At 39.5% G+C, this 25,085-nt stretch overlaps 1 protein-coding gene across 4 annotated transcripts; it reads left to right on the top strand.

Moving 5' to 3' along the window:
* Positions 1-5,380: 5,380 nt before the first annotated feature.
* On the top strand, positions 5,381-21,248 carry LOC127387976 (phospholipid scramblase family member 5-like). Of its 4 annotated transcripts, none has more exons than XM_051626918.1 (10): positions 5,381-5,426; positions 8,517-8,576; positions 9,153-9,377; positions 11,931-12,085; positions 16,204-16,246; positions 17,094-17,314; positions 18,268-18,429; positions 19,469-19,630; positions 20,577-20,655; positions 20,742-21,248. In XM_051626918.1, exons 3-9 carry the CDS (start codon positions 9,365-9,367, stop codon positions 20,613-20,615), a joined length of 795 nt encoding a protein of 264 aa, XP_051482878.1. In that variant the 5' UTR covers positions 5,381-5,426; positions 8,517-8,576; positions 9,153-9,364; the 3' UTR covers positions 20,616-20,655; positions 20,742-21,248. The 4 variants fall into 4 exon arrangements, with proteins under 4 accessions (XP_051482878.1, XP_051482881.1, XP_051482877.1 ...); XM_051626921.1 differs by having other exon boundaries at positions 8,494-8,576; positions 11,934-12,085; XM_051626917.1 differs by having other exon boundaries at positions 8,494-8,576.
* Positions 21,249-25,085: the final 3,837 nt, after the last annotated feature.

Genomic DNA, 25,085 nt, shown 5'->3' with positions numbered 1-25,085 from the left:
CATTTCTAGCAATTCTAATAATCTTCATTGTACAGTTGTATGGAGTCCACGTTTCACTATGAGAGAAATAAGATTGCAAATAAATATCATCTTTCCTAATGTCTCTGTGAATGCCATATTTAGTAACCATTAACCAACTGTTAAAGTCTATAAAATGCATAATTCTATGTACAAAAATATTATAGAAGCCACATGTACATACTAGTCAAAAGCATTAACTATTATACTGAAGTAAGTGATAGCAAAATTTTATCCAATGTTTATGAATGATTTTTCTCATTTCTTGCTGCTATATTTTATTACCTTTTATGTTTTTGATATACTAAGTCTTCCTCTGTCTGTCTACTATATTTAAAATTTAATTATTAAAGTAAATTAGTGTAATTATCACATTTAAATGGTGTGTGTGTTTAGCAGGCAGAGAATCTTCTTTTGACTTCCCATTCTTTTGAACAAATCTGAAACCTGGAGTTCTGTACTTCTACCTAATATGGAAAAAGTATCAGAGCTGGCAAGCACAGTATAATTAATATGCTATTTAGTCTATTAGCAAAAATTCATGTATGAGTTCCATCAAGAAAATACTATATTTTAAAATAAAATTAATGGTTCCATCTGTGCCAATCCTCACTACAGCAAAAATCTCAATCCTGAGATGTTGGAACCCTCATCCAAAAACATAAAGCAAGAAATAAGGATTCACTGCCTCTTTGGTCTCAGTCTTTCACAATTGAGGTTCTTGCAAGAAGATAAATTATTAGAGCAATGTATCTGTGAAAGGACTGCCCTCTTTTCTTGAGAAAAAAATTGTTTCTATTAACTGTTGTGTTTCTTCTGAGTAAACTGCCAAACACATTACAAAGCCTTTAGAAATGATAAATGATAAAGTGATGCTGTGTTAATAATGTTGCTGAGAAACATCCTTCTCCTTTAAGGTGCCTGGCACACAAAGAGTTCAAAAGAAACACAAAGAATGATTGCTATTATGTGTCTGAGGAAAAAATGCAGGTTTGAGAAGGTCCTGCTAATTAGACTTCCTAAGTGTAACACGTGGAGACAGAAAGGAGCTGAAAAAAAAAGCCAAGATAGCTAAGGTCTTTAGACACTCTTGCAAAAAGTTTTTGTCTGTGATAATGAAACCTCTGTTCTCTTGGTACCTTTAGAGAGAGTGTCTCTCATTCCCTGCATACATCAGAGGCAATGTAGCACCAGGTTGCCACTTTGGGATCTCCTGGCATAAACAACAGCCAAGGTCAAACCCAAGGGAGCTGAGATGGGGAGAGAGCAGAATCAGCTTTATCAGAGCATCTTGTTTTGAGCATAAAGGCATTGCTAAGCAATTTCTAAACACTTGCCTTGCTGGAATTACTGGAAAAGAGAGGGATTGTGCAGTGACAGAGCTGGCAGAAAAACACTACTGATTCCATTATAACCCATATTTTTAAATCGTTTTATTCTTTCTACAAATTCTAGCAATGCTATGCTTTGCTTTTCTGTTACATAATACCTGTTTTGATTTTCATTCTTCAGTAAAGCATTGAAAATAATCTACCTGTTAGTTTGAAATATATAATCAAAATGCTGTCAAGATATACGAATTAGAAAAATTGTGCACACATGACTTCCTAATGTCCTTGTTTGCTTGGTTTAACTGGTGGTGCTAGGTCAAAGAAGCAGGCTTTCTTTACAAGAAAGGTTTTTTGCTCACCTCAGGTTTTGGCTGTTTGCTAATATTTTCTTCTCTGTTTTTACTTCATACAACAGAGAATCTGTGCTTTGAAGTAAAATGTTGCTTTTGCGAATCAAAAATGAAAAAACTTGCTGTGATTTTTCACCAGTAAGTGGACTGTGATACAAGGAGAGAGGAACAGTAAACAAACTTGGAGAAAAATAAAACAAAACAAAAGAGTTTTCCAGATCTGCTCTGAGCAGACTAATGAATTAGCATGTCTAAAAATGTGTGATTTGACCAGTAGTATAGCAGTCACTCAGTGACCAGCAAATGGTCCAGACAAATCAATGCAAAAAACACCTCCTGAATAGCTTGGTGTCCCAGATAAACCACTTAAATTTTATTTGACCTGGTTGGGATGTTAATAAGTAACTGCTGTTGTGTGGATTTTTTTGAAAATCAGCAGGGGATAAGGATTTAAAATAAACCCTTGTGTAATCCCTATTGGTTGCCAGTTTTAATAGAAGGAAATAATATTTAAAAAAATAATAAAATTACCTGGTAACCTGCAAGAATTACTTTTCTTAGTGGGCTGCTGCCATCCATTTGATAGGTAGAATGTCTGAAATGCAATAACTGCTTTAATTTGTAAATGTTTTGGTTTTGCAATGACTAGTAGTTCTGCTGTACTATTGGGTAGAATTTCTAAACATTGATATTAAATGTAGAAAGCAAATTGGATTGAGTTCCTTAATTTTTATTAATTTTTTTTTAGGGGATGAAAAGCTTTCAGATGAGCTTAATTCTAATAAACTTATTATTCTTTCAGTATGCTAATTAATAGAGCAGGATCATGGATTTGTTAATTAAAATAAGATACCTCAGGGAAACTGAAATTAATTTTGATGTCCTAATAGAACTACCATTATGTCATTAAATCTTGTGGATATCCTATCAATTTCTTTCATTTTTCTTCTCTCACAAAGTGAAAAATGTTTTATTTACCTTGAATTTAGAACCAGAATATTGAATGGTGACTTTCTGAAGATGTGGAGGAGTTCAGCTGGTAATCTTGGAACAGCTGCACACCTCCTGGGAGTGTCAGGACTGTCCACTTACGTGTTCTAAATGAGCACAAATCTGTTCACCTCTGGGTCACTGAATCTGTGTTGTCAGGGATTAATTTGTAATCAGTCTCTCCAGTGGCCTACTAGAGTAACTTTGTAATGTTGGCTTATATTTTCCAGAGATGGAACTAGTAAAACTCAACCCTCAGGCAAACATTGTAATGACTGCCAAAAAGCTATTGCACCTTATGGCAATATCTTTCATGAATGGAAGGTGTCATCTGAAAGAAGATACTGCGGTCAGCTGGGCATACCTATGTTAGTGATTTAGTTTGTACAGAGTTTTTTAAGGGAATCTTCTTGTCATCCACATTTACTGCACTTGAGTGTAATTTTGGAGCAGTCCTGAAGTGTGCAGACTGATTCCTCTTGGGTGGGAGCAAATTGGAGGACATGCTCCAGGAGCACACCAGAGACCACCAAGAGTGTTTGACCAAGTGCTACACAAAAGCAAAATCCAGAGCCACAGAGCATGGGTGAGTCCTCAGTGCCAGTCTTTCCTTTCTGCAGCTCTGCTGCTGTTGCACTGTGCTGTTGGCTCATGTGGGCACAGCTCGGGCTGTCCAGATCTTGCCTAGCATTTTGGCAAGAGATCACTCTGTTGATGTGACAGCTGATGCAAATACTGATTTCAATTTAAGTTATTTTTACAGAATGAAAAGCACCTTAAACATACTCAGTGTTTTCTGATACTCTGCCTTTCCAGTACGTGTTCTTCCCATTCAGATTGTTTCAGAGCATAGAGAAAGGGAAAAGGAGAGGCCAGTATGAAAGAAGTACTAGTTTTTCTTCTACAGCAAAGCACAATTGTTCTGATTTTACTTAATGAATTTTCAAGGACAGCAAAGCAGTTCTGCACCATCGCCAAGAATGTTAATTGCATTTGTATCCAATTCATTCAATACACTAGAAGACAGAAATAATCTTATGAATATACCAGTGTATAACATTTGAGTATTTTATCTCATTTTAGCACTGAAATAGGTAGAAAATACTTAGAGACAAGCACTAGATCTACTTGTTAGAGGTTACTGAGCAATTATAATTTTGTTAGTCTTGTGACAGCTTATGACTTCCCAGGAAGAATGCCTACTTCCTGCTTTCAGCCTGAAAAGTGTTCAGGGGGATTTGGTTACATGTAAGAAAGGGCAAGATGCAGTTCTCTTGCTGTTGAGTCTGTTTAATAAGCAAAAAGAAGTTGAGATTGTTTGTGAATTTTAGTTGAAATGGTTTCAAGCCAAAATAAAAATAAAATCCGGTAAAATTCACATCAGCTTATCAAAATAGAATTATCAGTGTGCTGTGTACTAAAGTAAGCAGAAAAGAGTCATAAAATGTCTTTCTTTCCAATACAGAGTTAAAGCAGTGAACTTTCAATCTACCTCCAGAGTGCTCTGGCCACAGTGCTATAAAGTAATTCTCTCTGACACTCAAACTTATGAATGCTAAAGAATATTTACCTGAAGCAGAATAGTTTCAGGACACTTGAAAAAATTCCTTCAGAGTGCTCATTAATTAGGGCAAATCCACTCAGAGGTGAAAGACCAGTTTCAAAATTTCCTCACAGCCAAAGAGAAGGTTTGGTCCATGGTTTGGTGCCAGATACACTCTGGTCTGGCACTCTGCTCCTTTCTGGCCATATTTTTGCTTAAATCACATTGGCCAGCCTACAGAAATCAACTTCATGGTCACACTTCCTCTGCTTTTATCCTAAAGTCTGTTTAATCTGATTAAAACTGAAATCTGGGTCTGGGGTCGAATTCAGTACTTTGACTAATCATTTCATGCAGCTCACCAGCAGTGCCCACAGCCCCTCGCTGTGCTGTATTTTCATGAGAACGAGATTTTACAGGTGATTTAAAACAAACAAAACCCCCACACAACAAAAAAACACCCCCCAAAAAAACCTAACAAAACCAACAACCAAACACTTCCTTTCTCCAAAACAACCAACCAACCAAAATCCTCCCAAAGCCTCCTCCATCTACTATGTCAGTTTGAGTATGGAAGCTGGTTTATGGATTTCCAGTTGATTGCTGTATTTTGCTGACACCTATATTTAGGCTCTGACCCATATCAATACTTGCTGGGAATCACGTTAAAATTTCTGGCACATATTCAGGACCCACACACCATTTCTCAAGGCTTGACAGGTTTCTTTCTTTATCTTTCCTTAATCATTTCAAGATTGCTATTTTGATCCCATTTCTGCCAGTTCAGTGAAATGCAAAATGAAGAGCAGACTGCTGAACAGTTGTTATTCTAAAGGCTGCATTTATTTTCAACTAATTCCTGTCCAGCAGTCACCTTGGTGGAAGAACTCTGCTAAACCTGCCACCGACAGGCAAATGCGAGTGGCCGGTAGCGCAGCGACCTGTGTGCTCCGTGCGCTGCCGCCGCGGGGCTGCCGGGCTGGGACCGCTGCTGCCTGCAGCCCTGCCTGCAGCCCTGCCTGCAGCCCTGCCCCTGCTCCCTTGCCCTGCCCTGCTCCCCTGCCTTGCCCTGCTCCCCTGCCCTGCCTGCAGCTCTGCCTGCAGCCCTGCAACGCGACTGCGGATGCCTCTGGAGGGGAGGAGTTGCTGTAGAGCCCAGCTGAAGCAAGACGCCTCACAAACCTAAGTTCCAAGGTGAGATCTATGCTATAGGGTAGCTGATTTAAGACATTGATTTTATTACCATTTCTTTTCCCCCAGTGCAGAAAGCAATACTGGGTAAAAATCTGTAACTTGGAGCTCCTTCTTGCACAGGGTCACAGTGTGATCTGCTCACACTCAGCGTTGCTCCTTACACTTAAAAGCAAGTCTAGGAAAGGGAGGACAGCTGTAGAATTTCCTTTTAAAATTACAATAACAATGCTTACTGGGTTTTTTTTAGGAAAGGAAATTTAAAAAGAGAATAGCTGTTAGTGATCACCCCTCTTAGCAGCAGGGAAGCTCAGGGATTGCTCAGTGGGGCTTGGGGTGCATCTCATGGTGCCTGTGTGCCCTCCTTAATCTGCCTACTAGATGACATAGTGGGTTCCTGCCTGCTCAGACCTTAGAAAGGGCAGGTGGGAAGGAGGTGTCTTGTCTAGACATTGAACGTGTCTAGACTGTGGGGACAAGGGGAGAGGCAGTCACTGCTTACCTGGGTGGGGGCTGGGGTGGAACAGGGAGACTGATAGTGATACAGTGGGGAAAGGGTACTGTTGTCTTTTCCCTGGTATTTTGCACCAGATTTGTACAGCAGTTTTCCAATCAGCAGGTAGCAGAGCAGACAACTTTTCCTAACACTTTGAATTTTGTTGCTGTTTTCTGTTTTTCTCTTGCTGCCTCTGACCACTAACGAAGCTGGGGTTTTTTTGTGAAATTATTGCCATACTGTAGCTGTGGTACCTGTGGGAAATAGAAGAGTGATTAGGCTCCAGGAAAGCAGCACCTACGCTGAGCTACATGGTATCTTTGCTCTGTTGATCCACTTGGTTCACTAATTCTATACATTTTCTGAAGGAAAATCTGTGTTTTGGCTCTCTGCTGTCTGGTACAATAATGTCTTGGTCCATGGATAGATTTCATACAAGGCTGCAGCAGTTTGTGTAATAGTCATTAACTACAAAGATGCTCCTGTGTCAGCTTAGCAGGGATGGATCACTGTGCTTTTGGAGAAGTGGTAGTTATAGAAAAGTTGCAATGTACAGCTTTTCTTTAAAGAAAAAAAGACAGGTTCTAGATATATAAACTCTTTCAGCCAAGGACTACTTGCTCTGATCTGAATATTCACATTTATTTTAATGGATCCATGCTAACTTGTGTTTTCTGAGGGTCTGCCCATCACCTCCTATAAGCTTTGCAGCATCAGATGAAATGAGTATATTTTACAAGAAGAGGGAATACATGTATGCACACTCAGTTTCTTTTTTATTTTATTTATTCTTGTGAATGTGACACAGATGTTCAGCACATTCATACAGAGGCAGGGTGCATACTCAGGCTCCTAATGACAGAGTAAAATGCAGGCAGTGATGCCAGGAGCCTTCTGCAAGGGCCAAAGGCAGCAAGCTCAGTGTCTTGCCAGGATCCTCCTTTGGGTGCTGCCACTTTGCTTCCTGAAGTCCTTAGCAGCTGGCCAGAAATAGCTGTACAAAAGTCTTTAAACTTTGTCCTGATTTCTTGGGTTTTTTTTCCTGTGCATTTCTAAGTAGCAGCAAAGGATGGCTGCATTTGTGCCTGGACAAACACAGTTAAGTCTTCTGCTCCTGACGGCCTTAGTGAGGCTGCTTTTAATCATGGCTGGAGTAGATTATGAACAATATGTGTGTACTTAATGATAAAAATGAAAGAAAAAAAAAAAGAAGAAAGCCAAATATACAGACTAAAGAAAATATTAAATAGTTTTATTTGTAAAGGCCTATGCCAATGCAAGACTATTGCTTACATATCCTGCAGAAATCTATTGATGTCACCTATCAATATTACTGTTTAAGAATCAAAGAATACGATTAGGGTCAGAGGGACCATTTTTAAAGATACATAAAATTGTGGAAGAAATGGCAAAACATAAAATGTACTTCAAGCCAAGTTTTATTTAATTCTATTACCTATTTACTGCAGTTTTGTAAATAGTGCTAGAAAATTAGTTCTTTGGGGCGGAATCAGGGAAAAAAATATTTAATGAGTGGAAGGTTAATGAAGTCTGCCCCTGAAAACGAGTGAACCTGCCAGTGCCACCGTTGTGGCTCTTGCCCAGGAGCCACAGTGCTACAGCTCCTGGCACTACCAATCTGTCCTGTCCCATCCCAGAGCCTGCAAATGCTGCAGGAATGGCTGGGACTGGTCCTGTGTTACAGGTACTGCATACAGCACAGACAACATCTGTGTGGCCCTCCAGGCCTGCAAGTGAGCTGCTGGCCTTCTCAAAATTTTTTTCATAAATGTTTGAAGCAAAATCTTTCAGCATATATGTGTGTTGTCCATTTTAGGCACATTTTTCTTACTCTACTATGCTTGCTTTATGCATTGACAAAATTATTGCAATTTTTCTTTATTCATTTTTAGAGGTAGGTGGGTGCCTACTCACTTGAGTTTTCCTCTGTCGTTTCCTAAGTTAGGTTTACTGTTTTTATCCAGACCTTTCCTTTTCCTTTTTATTCTTTGTTTAGACTTCAGTTAGTCTGCTCTCCAGGTTAGATCCCCTGCTCCAAACCAGCACATTTTTGATAAGGAGAAAGGAAGCAAAAATTTTTAATAATTTTTAATCTTTATTTCCAGTGATGTCAAACTTCCAGTCCAGAAGGATTTATTTAGTGCCCATTTTTCAGCAACCAAATTTTTTCACTGGGCTGTGTTCCCCCTTCACATGGTGTTTCCAAGAATAGGAACAGCAGGGCCCAGCTGCTGAGTCAGGCTGTGCTGCCCTGGCATCCTGTTTTCACACGTTCCATAGGTAAACCTGGGGCCTTTGCATGGACTAATATAGTTAATAAATATAATCTTCCATATAATTTATTGGTTTAGAGGTATTTTATGTACTATTCCTTCAGAGATTCTCATCAGTATCTTCCTGAACTGTAAACTCTGGAATTAAATCTGCTTGGACATGCTCCTACAGACTGTTTCAAATTAGTTGGAGTTGCAGTAGCAGAGAGAACAGAACATGGTCCCCAGCACCTCAGTCTGCTCTGCTGGGCTCTGTGCATAGGCTCTGCCTTTTTTGCAGCCATGCATCACATCTGTCTGCAGATCGTGTGTGTGTGATGATCTCCATAGCGACTTGGGCACTTGAGGCAGAAATATGATCGGGTAAGTCAAGGTTACTCTCCCTCATCTCCCTTTCCTCTCAGTGCAATGCTGGTGAATGTGTTAAATTTTGGTATGGACTGGAGCAAAGCACAGCAAATCTGTTATAATTCTCCAAATCCAGTTTAAGTACCTTGCATGGGTCAGCAGGACCCTGCACAGTTGGGGGAGTGTAAGGGGAAGGGAGTACAGGATCATGTTCTGGGTCCAGGCATGACATCCTTTGTAGGGGAGGCTGGTGCTCCGTGGGTGGAATACAGTGAGAAATCCAAAGTAGCTTTTCCTGCATTGTGCATGGCAAATGTTGACTGGGGGCCAGCAATAGGGAAATTCAGGCAATTTGCTCCTCTTTCTTTACTGGATACCCTGAAAATGTGGAAGCATAAATATTGAATTATAAAGATAGAATTTGTGTAATCTCAGAATGTACACATATATTACAAAGCAGAATTTTTGGTCTAATGTGTTCAGTTAGCCAGTGGGTACACTGAAGTTTTGCTTTTCTATTCGTGAAACACTCTTTCCTCTTTCCATCGGCGTAAATGACTTGAAATGAATAATGTTTTTCTTGTTTGTTAGCATCATCTCCCCCTGTTGTCCATCGACATAAAATGCAGCGTTCTGGAACATGAGAAAGGCAATACACTTCCTCCAGTTCTTTGTAACCTGATATGAAGTAGACAGACACCTTCTGAAGTTTTGTGCATGCTGTGCTCTTTTTTTCTTTGCTGCAACAAGAGAAGCCTTTCTTTTAACCTGGTTTCCTTTGAAGAAGGAACTCGGGAAGCTTCATGGCCTCTCAAGGTAAGTGCATCTATAGTCTGTATTTTTAGATCATGTTTACAGAAAACTAAAATCTTTTACAATTCCAGCAATCAGCAGTCTGATGAAATGAGAGTTTCAGGCTAAAACCACATCAGCCAAAGCACAGTTGTTTTGGTTTTCTTTAATTTTTTAGCATTGAAGAGGCTCCTAAGGAGAATAAAATCTATACTGGAATGTTATTTGAATAAAATATGTTACAAAATGTTAGCATCTGCATTCAATCATAAAACTTAGTGCTTAAACCTGTTGGTAGAGAAGGCGTGAGAAGGGTAGGTACTGAGCCAAGAGTACCACTATTTTTGCATGCTTCTTTCCTATTCCACTTTGAAAATACAAATCAGCAGATGCTTTTCACTTTCAAAACTGTCCAGAGTCCTGATATAACCACATAAGAATAAATAAGTATCTGAAGAATAACTGAATTTAATCAGATCACTCCTATCTGGATTCATATTAGTCATGTATTGTCTTTCAGCTGCAGTCAGTCAGGGACTCAGGGTTATAAGCAAACATTGCAGTATGATGATCTAAGAAACCTTCTAAATTAATTTTGTCCATGCTTTCAAATGCTTACACTAATTAGAAGGACACAAATCTGTGTTTTCTTAATGTGAATACAACTCAAGAGGTCACCCTCTTGTGATGTACAGAGGAAGATGTGGGCCCAGGGAGTTTCAGCAGTGTCTGTTTATGATCAGCCAAATGTTTACCCCTCGTTTTCTGCCCCAAATAATATTCAAGACATTCTGCATTTACAGCACTAAAAGTTATACAGCAGCAAACAGGTTTTACAGCATTGTTGTACTCTTGGAATATAATTTTTTTTACTCTGAGGGGTATGCATTTTTCTTACCTTTAGCCATATAAAAGAGATCTGGCTTTGTATCTTTTTAATGCACAGTAGTTAGCAGAAGCAGCAAAACAGTCACATTTTGTAATATGATTTTCATAATTTGATGATATTCTTCTTTTAGGAACAAGTAAGTCTACAAATTATGATTGTACAGAATGCTCACTGTATCATATGGTAACATATAAGTTTTTCCATATTATAAATGAAATGAGAAACATCCATCAAAATAGACAGTGTCAGAGTACCTCAGATTGTCATAAATATTTAACGTATTTACTGTTTGATTTTTGTATAGCTTAAAATTTGACAGGTAGAACTGCAATTTGTTGTCATTGTTTTCTCTGTTTTTTGAGAATAACACTAACACTCAGCTACTTCATGGCATTTCATGTAACAAAAAGAGATATGGCAGTAACAGAACCCTGTGAGGTAAAATGATGCAGAAGAGCATATAAAATATTTATTACCCAGATATACATTTTTAAAAGCCAGCTACAAATTCAAAGGGGTTACTACTTCTTCCTGTGGTCTCAGACTTCGAAAGAAAGCAATGGGTGAAAAGATAAATTAAGATCAAAATATGATTAAACGATGAATCAGCCACAGTGAGTTCAAATAATGCTAAAGGATCTCATCTAAACCCACAACAGCAGAAGAGAGCTTCAGACTTAGAGCCAAAATTCCTTCTGGACCTCAGACCCTATTGTGTCTAAGTATTGTCATACATGAGATAAAAATGATCAGTTTGGGGACAGCTTTACTGCCGAAGCACAGGGGCTCAGTGTGGTAGGAGGATTTGCTGTTTATATGCAAAGAGCTTCAGCCTTTTTGTTCAGGCAGAGCCGTTATTACTGAGGGCTGTGGAAAGATGCTCGTAGATAATCAGTAGGAATTTGCTGAGACTCAAATGACAAAAGTGATCACTGCCCTGTGGGAGATGGTGCCTGTGTGTAGGAAGGGGTGTGGGCACACAGTGCCCCAGCAGTAAATTCTCTTGTTACCTTCACAGCTGAGGTAACCACTGCTGTGTCCTAAAGGACATGTTTGCAGTAGCAAACCAGAAAACAGAGCTTAACGCCATCTGATATTTTAATTACAATAATTATGAATTATCTTTAACACTGTAAGAGGCTGTAGACTTCGATACCAGGGCTATAACACCCAGCTTGGGGAATCTGAGATCCCTGGAAAGGTTATCTCTAATTAAGAGAAAACATGCATGCCCTCCAGATGCAAGGAAGCATCTTGCTAGAAGCAAGCCCCCAGCAGCTCGGTGCACGTTAGTATACAGGGCAGCTCACAGGGAGCAGGACTGTGCAGCCTGTGCTGAGGAGCTTGTGGTCACTCTGTGTGTGAGCCCAGACCAGCTCCAGTATTGCCCAACAGACTGAGTGCTTGCAAGATGTCAGAGTGGATTAGTTACTCTCCAAGACCACATCTCCTCATTTAGTGTCATCTAAAGTGACCCCACTTTCCATACTTCAAGATTGCTTTATAAAATGAACCTGTGTGCTCCAAGTGTGGGGCCATCAGATTTGTTTCAGATCCTGGCTCCTGATCTGAACTCAGATGCTGACATAGTCACAAGCAGAATGTGATGTTATTGTTCCAGGTTTGGTCCAAGCAGTTAGTTGCTCTTTGACTCTATTAATTTCTGATTTATTTTTCTTCTCTTCCAGCAGAGTCTCAGGGAAAAACAAACTCAGTCTTTAAGGATTACCTCCCTGGTTCTTCTGACCTTCTTGAACAGAATAAGCCTGTTGAACCAAAGAGTCTCTGGAAGCAAACATCCCACACTCATAACTTGCCACCTGGTCTCGAGTACCTGAACCAGGTCCTGAATCTTTCCAAATGTTAGAATTGATTTGTTTTCCTTATAGACTTCTTTGATAACTTAGGGGATGGAGTTGTTCAGGGGTTTACTTGGGGGAGGGCAGGTGGAGATGGAGAGGCTTTTTTTAAACATTTTTATTTCATATTGCTATGAAACAAGGAACATAGGAATGACAAACCCTTCCTTCATTGCTGCCATTCTTTTCTATAGAAACCCGTTTTTTTTGTGCATGAAGCTCCTCTTGCACCAAAACCATGGTTTTCTTCTCTCTCAGACTTTTCTAGGTCATAATATTACCCCTTTCATTGTCCCCCCAGTTTCCTTCCAGCTCCTTGAGAGCTCTTTCTTAGGGCTTTCAAACTGCAGTTGAACTCAAAAAGACTTAAACAGTAGGTGAAAGAATTGTCACCTCCTACCACCCATCCTTTGAGGAACATGAAGGTCTTCTGAGCAAACTCCTTCCTGCCCCTGGACACTGTTCTCCAGGTTAGAGGTAAGGTCCTGGGACAGGGCAAACTCCCATAGAGACAACTTCGTGAGCATAAAACTGGGTGGCTCCAAACTCACACACACTCTGTGTTGGGTCATGGGGCAGGGAAGTGCCAGTGTCCGAGGGAGAAAAGTGCCTGCAAATGGAAGCAGATGAATGGGTCACAGGGAGAGGAGGAAAAGGGAATGCTAAAGTCTTCTCAGTCCTACTGCTGACTGCAGCTTTCCATCTCACTGTGTGAAACCCCTTGGCTCCGGGCCATTGGGCTAGTGATGGTCTGCAGCTCTGCTCCAAAAGTGTCATCTGCATTTTGTCACCTGGAGGGTCATTGCTGCTGCTGCTTTGACACTGACTCCAGTTTGCATTTCACATGTGACTGGATTCTGTCACTCTTATATATGCTGAGTAGCACTTTGTATACCCTGCTTGGTATGGGCAAGGACAGGGCCAGGCCCCCATGTAAGTCCAGTGGTGATTCTGATGCACACACTTCTGCTGTGTTGGTATTTTGGTGGTGCTGGGAAATGTTTATTTCCCTCCAGGCCTGTATTTTAGGTACATGTTTCCAGTAGTTTTGTACCGAAGCAGAAATTGAATGTATTTTATATTTGGAGCTAAGTTGCCTAGATAGCTAATGAGACACCCTTCAGAAACAATCTTTCATGTGGAGTTATGATTTTCATTTCATGGTGCCCATGCACAAAATGATATGTGTTGTCAATTACATGAGCATTTGCTCACAGACTGTGGGAGCTACATTTTTTAGTCTAAAAGAGATTGTGATAGTAAATACTTGGCAGGTTACTTATTCAGTCTCCTGGACAAACATGAATTATAGCTCAGGTTTACCCATTGCAGGTGTGCAAGCATATTCTGTTACTCCATTTTACAGATGCTTTACATCTGACATAAAGACAAAAGAGCAAGTGGCTGTCAGAACTATCACCAGAACTCAAGACTTCACTCATGCTTGTCCTGGGCCCAAAAACCATGTGTCTGTGCTGCAGCCCTTGTCAATTATTTAAAATTTTCTCTGCAGTCAGAAAAGTGGGAAGCACGTGTGCAGTGCTGATCAGGGGCATGGACCCACAGCCAGAATCTCCAGGCTTTGCAGGACATTTTTGTGCATAGTGTTGAAACCTTACTGGCTGTGTGAGTCATGAGACAAGCCACGTAGGGTAGATTGCAGCAGCAAGGGGATCCAATCAGGCAAGAGCAGGCTGCCTGCAGAATGAATGTGGCATTCACAGCTGCTAGGGTGATCCCTTGGGATTTATCCTGATGGACTAAGAGATTTTCACATAATGAAGATCTCAAATGAATGTAGATGTTTCTCGCAGAACTGGGAATATTTGATACTATTAGGAAGGCTGGAATATTGTGTATCCTTCCAGTTTTGTGTGTATTGAGGAAAGGTGGGTCCAAATCAAAATAGCCACAAACAGTTGCTACTGGAAGGATGTAGGAAGCGGAGAATCTGCTTTAAAACAAGATTGAGTGATTAATCTTTAGACTAATAAAATGTTACCAGAGAGAGGGAACTGTTCAGGTCTCACCTCTAGAAGGGTGAACCACCTGTGGGAAAAAGAGACATTTAATTTATAGAATGATATTACCAGAAGAAAGACTGTATAGAAAGGGGTTGTGAATAAAAACAGGATAAAAAAATAGAAATGGGTTTCTGTGATTATGTCCAGCAGGACCAGGGAAGATAGTTAGATTTGAAAAAGCTGATTATATTTCTTAGTAAGACCATGATGTGTTTGACTCTGAAACAAGGATTCAAATTTAGTGAATCTCAGAGACATTCCTATAGTTTTGTTCTAAACAGCAACTCAGGGACACAACATATAATGTTAGATGACAGGAAAAGAAAGTATCTGTCATGTATGTTAAGGTCAGACAGCAAAATTTCGTTCTGCAGTACACACCTGGAGTCAGTCAGGCTGAGGAGCAGTTCACTCAGCAGCTTAAGGTGCACTAAAGAAGGGCAATAGACTGCTTCTGCCCTGGCAAACTGATACTATACTCTCTATCATTATCACAAAAGTGACACCCCTTAAACAATTTCCTACAAAGCACATTACACAAACTTCGTTATTAATTTCACAGCTATAGTTTGAGGAACTGTTCAGTGCCCATCATAAAATTTGAGGGAACCTGTGCCCACAGCAGGAATAGTCAGACTAAACAGCAGAGAAGAATTTTCCAAATAACTCAACAGCATGTTGTGCCATTATTCAGGCTTATCAGCCATTGGAGGAAGCTTCTTATTTTATACTTGGTTAGACTGATCAGATGTAAATTTAGTGTCCACAAAACTAAATACTGAGAATTAGCTGTGTAGAATGAAGTGCACATGTGAGCTCAGGATGACTATACCCTTGCAAAACCAAAGGCCTTTAGATGCTTTCAAATGCAAGTGCAGAATTCCCTTAATCCACAAGTGCCCTGATAAAAGATGCATCAGAATAGTTGCCTTGCAGACCAGGAAAAGGCAAAACAAGCCTAACAAGTGGCACTGCTAAGTTATCTCAATACACAGACCAAAATCACTCAAAGCTTTTAACAGTTCAGGCTTATTAATTTTCTTTTCCCTGTGAAAGTCTATGTGGGGCAAAGAAATCCGTATTAAAATCAACACTAAAATATTAAAATAGCCCTACCATCTCTAACTCATTTATTCCTTTTTCATCAGCAGAGCACTTCCCATGAGCTCCAAGAGTTTGCATCTCTCATGAAACCTAAAAAACAAACAGCAAAGATTATTGACAGTAAATTTTAAAATCCAAGTATTTTTTATTATTTCAATTACTGGCATGCACAGTTCAGAGATTAATGAAAGAGATAAAGGAGTTTCTCTTTTACCAGCTTTTCTTTGCAGCCTGAACTAGCTGCAGGAGACGACTAGAATTGAAAAATGGCTGTAACAGTTTGAATACATAGCAGGCAAGATTTATCAATTGTAAAATATACAGACATTGGAGAGCTGTGACATGCTGGTCTCAGAAGGTCGCAGTGTGCTTTCTGTCTGCAGCTCTGAGTAATGGCAAAATCCTGTGCCAAGTGTTTGCTAATCAGGGGTTTAAGGAAAAGAGATTAGTAAAGCCAAAACTATCACACAAAACAGGCATAAAAAGTAACATAAAACTGCAAGGCAGACTGAAATTAAGTCCTGCTAGTTCTATAATACTAATGACTGTTCTCTAAAAAATAATATTGTTGGAGAGATAAGCACAGCAAAGCTGAGTATCATGGCAAACCGTTTTTCTCCTGCATTTGTAATGAGCACACAGGGAAAGACAGTTTCAGCCAACTAAGGCTTTCTCTGGGGAGCTATTTTGCTCATTCTGGCATCCTGTCATGACCATGTGCCAGATTTAGGGTGCAAAACTCCCATTGCCTGAGATCAGAGCATTAAAGCCCATGTGTGCTGTCTTTGGTATCATGCTGTGGCCCTTTGGGATGTGGCTAAAGCAAGTGTGAATAGAGATAGCCCTCAGGCACCCAGCTTGTGCTTCCACCTGGAAGCAAAGATATCCTAATAATAGGGAGATGAGCAATCAAAACAGACAGGTGATTACTGGTAACCCAAGACCTCACCATCTTGTTTATTTCTTTTAAACAGCTGGACCAGATAATTATTCATCAGCAAGTGGAGCTTCTTGAAGGTATGGTGCAATCTTTGTCACTCTCTAACTGTGCTGGTACACAGATGTGTCCAAAGGGCTTCCAAGGCTTGCCCCCAAGTTGCTGAAGGCATTGTGAGGCCTCCTGCTGACCTGGTATCAGGCCTGTAAAGTGGAGTTAGTGTGGTAAAAACCCACTTTCTTTAAGCCTCTTCTGCAGCAAACCAATGAGGAGAGAAGGATTACAGTGAGTAATCTCTACACCAGTAGTAAATTCTCTTCCTCTGACACTTTCTTCTCAAAATTATTAAAGTTTAACCATCTTTCTAATCCAGGGAAAAAATTTATTGTCTTTAACAATAATTAACATGCTATGAGAAATGAAGCAAATAAAGAAAGGAAGGTCAGAAGACTCAAAATGAGGCATGAATTTCTATTTACATTTCCTCAAACTTTTGAAGTACTGAACAAGTAATTAGTTCTGCAAATAATTGTTAAATGTATTTCTCCCATTCAAAATGTTTTCAGCCTGGTTCTTGGTTACCTTGCTGGGTGAAAGTTTTCTCACTGAAGTGGCACAGCCTCCTTTTGTCACTTTTCATAGATGATAATGAAAAAGCCGAAATCAAAGCGCAGGATCTGAATTCTGTTTTGTGATATGTACCTTCATACAGTTGCACCATTATACAGCAAATGAAAGTCTTTGAATGAAGTGTTGCTTCAAAATACAGACTTGACACTATTACCTCCTTATAAATGTATATTTTCTTTGGGCCATGAATTCAAAATAATTTTTTAAACAGTCTCTGTTCCGTAGATTTTTATAATATATGCTAATACACATGTACTAACATTATACTAAGGTACTGTCCTTCTTTTGCTTTATTAGCCGTACTTGGCACAGAGACCTCCAGCAAATATGAGATAAAAAACCGTTTGGGACAAAGAGTTTACTTTGCAGTAGAAGAAAATGATTGCTTTGATCGCAACTTGTGTTCACCTATAAGGTCTTTCACCATAAGGATCGCGGATAACACGGGCCGAGAAGTGATTACAGTGAACAGACCCTTGAGATGCAACAGCTGCTGCTTCCCCTGCTTCCTGCAAGAGGTGAGTGAATCCTAATTGCTTCTTGTCCCAGCATCTGGCTGTACGTGCACAGCTCTCATGAAGTCTTGAGCAAGCCCTGCAAGGGTGGCAGGAGGGAATTCACACCCACCTCTCAGCCTGCAGGACAGCGTGGAGGCCTTCTTTTAGTAGTCACTGTTGATAAACAAGGCCCTTTTGAGGAGTTACATTCCCAGTGTGGGACCTTACTTTCCTACCATCCCAAAGAAAGCTTTTTTGTCTGGTCATGCAGATATCTGTCCAGTCAGGTAGCACCCTAAACACGGCTTGCCCTGACACAGCCTGCGGTCTGTTAGTGCTGCAGCTGGAAATCACCCACTGTACTCCCAGGGCCTGAAGGATGGATAAACCCTGGAAGCCATTAGTGTATGTGGGCAGGCCTGGGAAGCAGCTCTCCGAGGAGGTCAGTGCTTTGCTCCATGGCTCTGCCTCTGCTTATTATTGGAAATAAGCTGCTTTGAGTGAAAAATGCTGACCTTATAGAGTATCAGATTTGTTATCCTTATTTTTGGCTCACTATTCAGACAGCTTTCTTGTTTTACAAAAATGTTTTAGAGGTTAACTCATCTACCTACTTTCTCAGTACTGCATCAGCATTAAAAAAAAAAAAAAAAGTCCTTTAGTAGCACAGCTACTGTATAAAAAAAGCTCATAGTGTACTCATTGCAGTAACAAAAACTTTTCACAGCATACGGTTTTTATCAAATCTTACACTATGTAAGATGTTAGTTCCTGGTGCAGCTTTTGAGCTTCAAATTCTGCACTATGTTTAAAAAACACGATTAGACAGCTTTGTAATGTCCAGTTGACAGTTTGGTTACATGATATATAATTCAATAAATAAATATTTTTTTTCATTATAGAAATAGAATATACTATTATGGACAAATATCTTATAAAGTAGTTTTATATTATTTTTTTTCTTCTTTTACTAGTTAGAAGTTCAGTCCCCACCAGGTATAACAGCTGGGTACGTTGTACAGAACTGGGACCCTTTTCTGCCAAAGTTTACAATACAGAATGAAAGTAAAGAAGATGTGCTAAAAATAATTGGCCCATATGCAACTTGTGGCTGTTTTGAAGATGTTGACTTTGAGGTAGGTTTCTTGTGACTGTTAAGAATTTAATAGGTTCATTAATTTAAATAAATTTCTCACTCAAAAATTGTGTTATTCTACCCTTAAAAGTAGCATGGATGTTGCTATAATTACAGGACAGAAGTACAACAATGTGCATTGGAGTCCTGACTTGTACACCCAAATTCCTTCAGATGTTTTCTGGTCAGGAGTGACAATTCTTTCAGGGAAATAAACATGTCGCTCAGTGAAGTCCTGGTCCTCTGCAATCCGTGGGCACTCAGCCTTTGATTTTCATTGCCTCAGGGCTCCATCCCACATGCATTCACTGTTACCTGGCACACAGTCCCTTGAAGCCTGTGGCATTGAACCTCCTGCCTTTGTTACTCTCAGATGGAGAACCATGGTAGGATTCCTGTCTGAAATGTCTACATCCATTTGAGTACATTCATCAGGAGAAAAATAATTCTGAGGAGCCATTGAGTTATTTAAGGATTGAGAGTGAGAACAGCAGGTGCCTGAAGAAACCCTGGACAGAGTTTTCTGATATGAACAAAGTGCTTTACTTTAGTTAAGCTTCTGTGTTGATTAACTCATTAGCCAAATCAGAAGTCTTCAGTGGGTTTGGTCCAAAATTTCAGTATACTGTGACAAACATGCAGATGGCTACCTAACTGAGAACATATCTGCCAGTTGTAGGGGTCGGTGGTCCCCAGCAATCGTACTGCTGTGACTTGGAGCATATCAGAAACATGACAGGAAAAAATAATCATTGTGAAAGGAGAACAGAAGTAGCATAAACTTTCACAATTGCTTTTCTCCACTTTTCTGTCAGCTCTAAAGATGCTGACATATCCAAACTTGAGACCCTTTCTTGTGTGCCACTCCTAAAGGCAACTCTGACACTAATAGAGCATCTCAATGGTACAAATTAAAGAAAAACCTGACAGCTAGAGCCTATTCTGTGTGTTGGGGCACAGTCATTAATTCTGTGGAGATATAATCAGTGTGTACTTAATTTATTTACATTTAGGTTTACTCCTATTTTTTATTTGTGCAGGTAAAAACTCTCAACGAGATGACAACGATTGGCAAAATTTCCAAGTACTGGTCTGGATTTGTGAACAATGTCTTTACTAACACTGCCAACTTCGGGATCCAGGTCCCTGTAGATCTTGATGTGAGGATCAAGGCGGTAATGATTGGTGCTTGTTTCCTCATTGTAAGTATGCAGAACCAAGAGGTAGACCTATAGAGATGGGCCTATAGACTGGGACCAAGGGGGCCTTTGCTGTCAGCTGGGATCCTACAAAGGCATAAGTGCAGTCGAAAGGCAAACCCGCTACCTAAAAGATAAGTTAACTGAAACACATTTAATTTTTTATGGCTGCTTTTGGCTTTTTACTTGTTTGCTGAGCATCTTTAGGTTATTAGTATTTTTTGTTTATTTAACTGTTTAAATACTATTCCACATGTAATTCAATACCTTGCCTGGTAAAATCAAATATCAACATATGTGTCAAACCTACCAGACTCCCTCGAAAGCCCTTATCTGTTGTGTTTGAATGTGTATATGAACCAAAAGTTATTTCTGTCAGTAATTTCAAATGGTGAGTACCACTCCAATAGTTGTGTTGAATGCTGCATGTAAGATCTTCAGGTCACATGAAATTTTCTACAAAAAATTATTTTATTAATATAATCCTAAGTGAACAATTATGAAAAGGAGAAATCTCACTGCTAGGGGTAAGGATGAAGTTAAGGTGCAGGATTGCTAGAATTACACATTGACATTTGCTGTGTACATCTTCTGCCAATCCTAGTGTGGTAATATTAACAGGCAATGGTTTCAAAATGATCTGTGACATTTACATCAGAGAACATAAAACCAAAGGACAAAACTATTTAAATTATTTGCTGGTAAGTGTTTGGTTTAAAATAGCAACAAAAAAATCCAGAGATTTTACTTTTATTAGGTTAGAAGTGTAACTCTTATGACACTGAAGATTTTCAGTTAGCATCCTGAAAAACTCAGTGGCAAAGTAATAAAAAATGATTGACTAATCTCATTTCTGAAAAAAAAAAAGTCCACAAGTAAGACTAAGTATCTTGATAGTAATTGTTGAATTTTTTAGTTTCCTTACTGTTCACAGTTTGTTTATTTGTAGGATTTAATGTTCTTTGAAAACTCTTTGGATAGATTATAACAAGATGACAGAAGCAATAAAATATGCAGAATGTGTTTCAGTAAGTACAAATGAAAATAAATTGATCTTCTTGCTTTGAAGACTTACACGTTAGATACTTTCTAATTCTTTTTCATTTTCTTCCAGAAATCCCTTGAGCTTTGGACATGATTTTGAGCTGCACAAATCCTTGTTCCTTATAGGAAAAGAAAGGGAGCTAATGATGATGTTTATTAAAATATGTCTTGTGTAAATAATAATTTCCCACTTACATTTCATGTGTTCTGTAGCTAAACACATACTTTTCACACAGAGAGCTGTTGCTTTGGAACAGTGCTATTCTCTTCTCTCTCTTTTGATGTTCCTGCATGGGAAATCATGAAAGATTAGATGAAGGCTTGCGGCATCACTGATGAAAGTCTATGCTTAGAGCAGCCTTTGATATTTTGCAAGTGCTGGTACCAGTTACTAACCACATGAGGAGGGTGTGTTCTGGAGGCTTTGCTTTTTCATAATTTTAGAAGTAATTTTCTGATTTGTTATTTAATTAATAGTAACAAACTGAGATTTAAAGTAACAAATACGCAGATGGTACCCAATGGGAACTTAAAAATGTTATTTGTTTCACTGAATTGAAAGAAGGGAAGAGGTGCTAGCTAGTAAATTGATTTTAAGATTTGTTTAATAACTGGCAGACAGAAATTAGGCTTCCAGTACTAAACTTGAAGATAAGCTCTATTCAGAAAATCTGCTCTTCTGCTTCTTTTATGGAATGTAGGATATAACGTTTGAGAGACAGTCCTCTGTGTGCCAGGGGCACACAAATAACTTCGTGCTTCAGCTGTCAAGTGTTCAGGATTCTTGCTCCCATTCACTCAAGACTTTCTTTAAAAGCTTTGTTCCTCTTTTAATACCTGGTGGTTGTCACTGTGAGAGTGACAGAGCACTGGAACAGGCTACCCAGAGAGGCTGTGGAGTCTCCTTTGCCTGGACACGTTCTTGTGTGATGTGCTCTAGGTGATCCTGCTCTGGCAGGGGGTTTGGACTGGATGATCTTTAGAGGTCCCTTCCAACCCCTAAGATTCTGTGATTCTGTGGTAACTTCATTCAGTTTTGCATGAGACAACCCTGTAACAGATTTATCCCTTTCCTTTGGCTAGCTCAGGTATTTTCTATGACAGGACTGTGCAATAGGAGATTTTTCTATTTCAGATAGCACTTTTACATAGCTGTTCATTCCTGTACTGTTCCTAAACATTTCCGCCTGCAGGCTTTTATTAATATAAGCTTCATTTGTCAGAACATCCATGATACATATGTGAGACACAAACAGAAAAAAAATTGTTGCAAAATATTTCCTGTGTGAACTTGCTTGTGCCTCTCTTAAAAACTACAATGAGTCCTCAAGAAGCGAATCATTACCATATAATATTGGCAGTAAAAACAAGTGCTAGCAGTCACTGATCGAGTTTCCAATAAGAATTACAAATCACAGTGAATGCTGGATTTTTTTACCATGAACTAGTAATCCGATCCTTGTAAATAACCAACACATCAACGGAAAGGAGATAATGAATAATTCATAAAAATGAAAAAGAGCTAAATTTATCAGGTGATTATTTCTCAACAAATATTTAGACTAATTTTAAATTAATGTTCATGGATATGAATTCAAACAGAGTGAAGTCAGGAAGTTGCAACTAATGTTCCCATAGAGAAATTAAGTCAGGAATGCGTATAGATTTAAACAGTATGTTTTAGATTATATACCACACTTAGGTATTTATACAGATTTACATCTGTCTTGAAAATAATTGTGGGTAACGACCTCTGACAATCATCTTCTGTTAACCATTTCGCTGCTGGCTCTCGCTGTGCCTCCTGGCAGTGGAGCAGGCTGCAATCCGCAGCAGCCGTGAGCTGACAGGGCACCGTCCCTGTCACCTCTCCCGGGAGAAAGCATGCCCTGCAGTAGCTGCGAGCTTTGTGGGCAAGAAGCTCCCTCGTGTGGAAATCGATAGTTCTGCAGAAGACGACAGACATGCCAAGTTGCTGTTGCCACTAGTTTCTCTTTGGTGTCGTTCTATTAAATTTAGTCCTTCCAGTCCTAACTTACTGCAGTGGAGACTGAGAAAGAGTTAGCTTTTTATTGATTTATCCATTTGAATCTCTTTGCCGTCTTAGACAGAAGTGACTACTATTGTAGCCAACAGTCTTGGCTCTCATGCAAAAGCACGTTGTTGGCTTGTGTGTGCGCGAATCCGCAGCCGGAGGCGGTGGGGCTGCCATCTGCAGGCTCCCTGGCTCCCTGCCGCTCCTCTGCTGCACTTCACAGCCTTCTGATGACCCTCAACAGGCCAAAGGCATCTTGGAAGCAAATGTGTCCAACCACCTTTGACGTCAATACAAAATAGAGCCTTATTTAGCTGCAGGGCTGATTTTGACCTTGAGTGTCCACGTATAATATACCTTGTAGGTAAGCAATATATGCATATTATTTAATTTTTGTTGCAACCAGATGTTAGTGCTGTATTTTTGCACGTAGTGACTTTGTTGCTGTTTAATGTGTTAGTACAATTTTAAAATTATTTTTATTTTGAAGTGTAATGCTTGCATACACATATGAGTATGTTTGAATGCCTCTGTTTATACCCAGCAGCAGTTTCTGGAACATACAAGGACAGGTTCAGTCCCTGGATAAAACAAAGTAGTGGGGCTTGGGTACCTCTTGCTGGCTAGAACTTCCTCAGCAGCCTGCTTGACCTTGGTACCACCCTTCAACCTCCTGGCAGAAATTCAGTGCCGGTGCTAGCACTTTTTCAACTGGAAGCTTTCATCCTAATCTGCAGCTGCCACAGGGCAGGTATTTATCCTCAGCAAAGATGATGGAGTCCTGCATGGTATTACTAAATAAAAGCTAAGGTGTAGTAAAATTTTAAAAGCCTGCAACTCTTAAGTAGTAATTCTTTCTTTATTAATAGCAATGTGTTTCACATTTTGAGAGCTACATACGCTCTTTACAAACCCCACTATTCAAGGCTCCTCCTTGGGCTAGGAGTGGCTCTCCAAAGGAGAATTTGGTGTTCCCCAAAGGGGGACACATAGGCTGTAAAGCAGATTCATGGTCTGAACATCTTCTAGAAAGAAACATGGTTGTTATAATAAATCAGAAATTTCACTTAATCCAGCCAAGCAAACAGTTCACACTTGATCACTAGCCAATTTATATGGCTGAGTAGCACGTAATTCTTGTGTTCAGTAGATGGCAGCAACGGTTCATTATTGCAATATTTAGTTTTCCACAGATCACAAGTTGTACCCAGGATGTTGATTAAAGATCTACATCCATTTAACCTCTAATTGATTTCTACCCTTAATTTCATGGTCTGATATTAAACCTTTGTCACATGATGCTTGTTTGCCTTTATTGCCTGCAATTTACAGCTGAATTATTGGTGACTCATACTTTATGAGATCTGGCAGATGCATGGTAGAATCTAATCTACCACAAAATTACCTCTTCCAGTCAGCCCGAAACCTGTTATTTGCACCTGGAGCATCTCTTCAGCTTCCACAGGCGGATAGAGGAGAAGACACAGCCCCAAAACATTCCACACCTTCTGCAGAAGCAAAGTGCTGTGTCTAAAGGAGATTGCTTTATGAGGAGGTCCCTAGAAATGTGGAAGGTTTCTCCAGGTAAAATAACTTTGCCCCCATGTAATTTCATCGTGGCCCACCGTTACGTGCAATCTTGGGGCAGAGAGATGGAAACACCTTGTAGTGCCACAAACTCAGATGACATCACTATCTGGGAAATAGCTGGTTTGTCCATGGGAAGGTCAACCACTTTTTGTAAAACAGTGGCAACACAGCATCTCTGTAAATCCTGAGATCTTTTGGTCATCTAATAATCCAGTGAATGCAAAAGTACTTCTCTTTATAGACTTGGAGGTGTGTATTAGAAAAATATATTTTTGTTTCAATGATGTTATTTTAGGATTAGACAAGCACAGAAATTAAATACATGTTATCTAATAGAGTTGTCTAAGTGATACCTGTTTGGAAAAAATAATATGCCATTTTCTCCTCTCTCCTTAGTTGTGTTGATTTCAATTAGAATGGTTTGTTCTATGATAGACTGATAAATGCTGGTTTAATGCAAAGATCAATTTTTTGAATTTTTAATGTGCTTTTTTCTTCCCTAAAAAATAGCTCCCTATGGGCAAAAAATACTTTAATTCCTTAGGGAAAATTGCCCTGTATGCTGTGAAAGGAGATTTGTTGTTTGTTTGCTTTTTCTGGAATCCTAGATGTTTTTCTAAACTCAGTCCCTCTTAGGAATAACTTTTCTTAAAGCCAAATCATTCTTGAAGTACTCTGTTAACACCTGCCATGGGACAACACTTCATGCTTGATTTGTCAGCATTTTATTACTTCAATCCTCCAAAATTAGTTCAACCAAACAATTTTAAAAAGACTAATACCTACTTT

This window comes from Apus apus, chromosome 8 (assembly GCF_020740795.1).
Source record: "Apus apus isolate bApuApu2 chromosome 8, bApuApu2.pri.cur, whole genome shotgun sequence".
In the NCBI taxonomy this organism is placed as follows: domain Eukaryota; kingdom Metazoa; phylum Chordata; class Aves; order Apodiformes; family Apodidae; genus Apus; species Apus apus.
The sequence above is the reverse complement of the archived record's forward strand: the minus strand, read 5'-3'. Positions and strand labels throughout refer to the sequence as shown.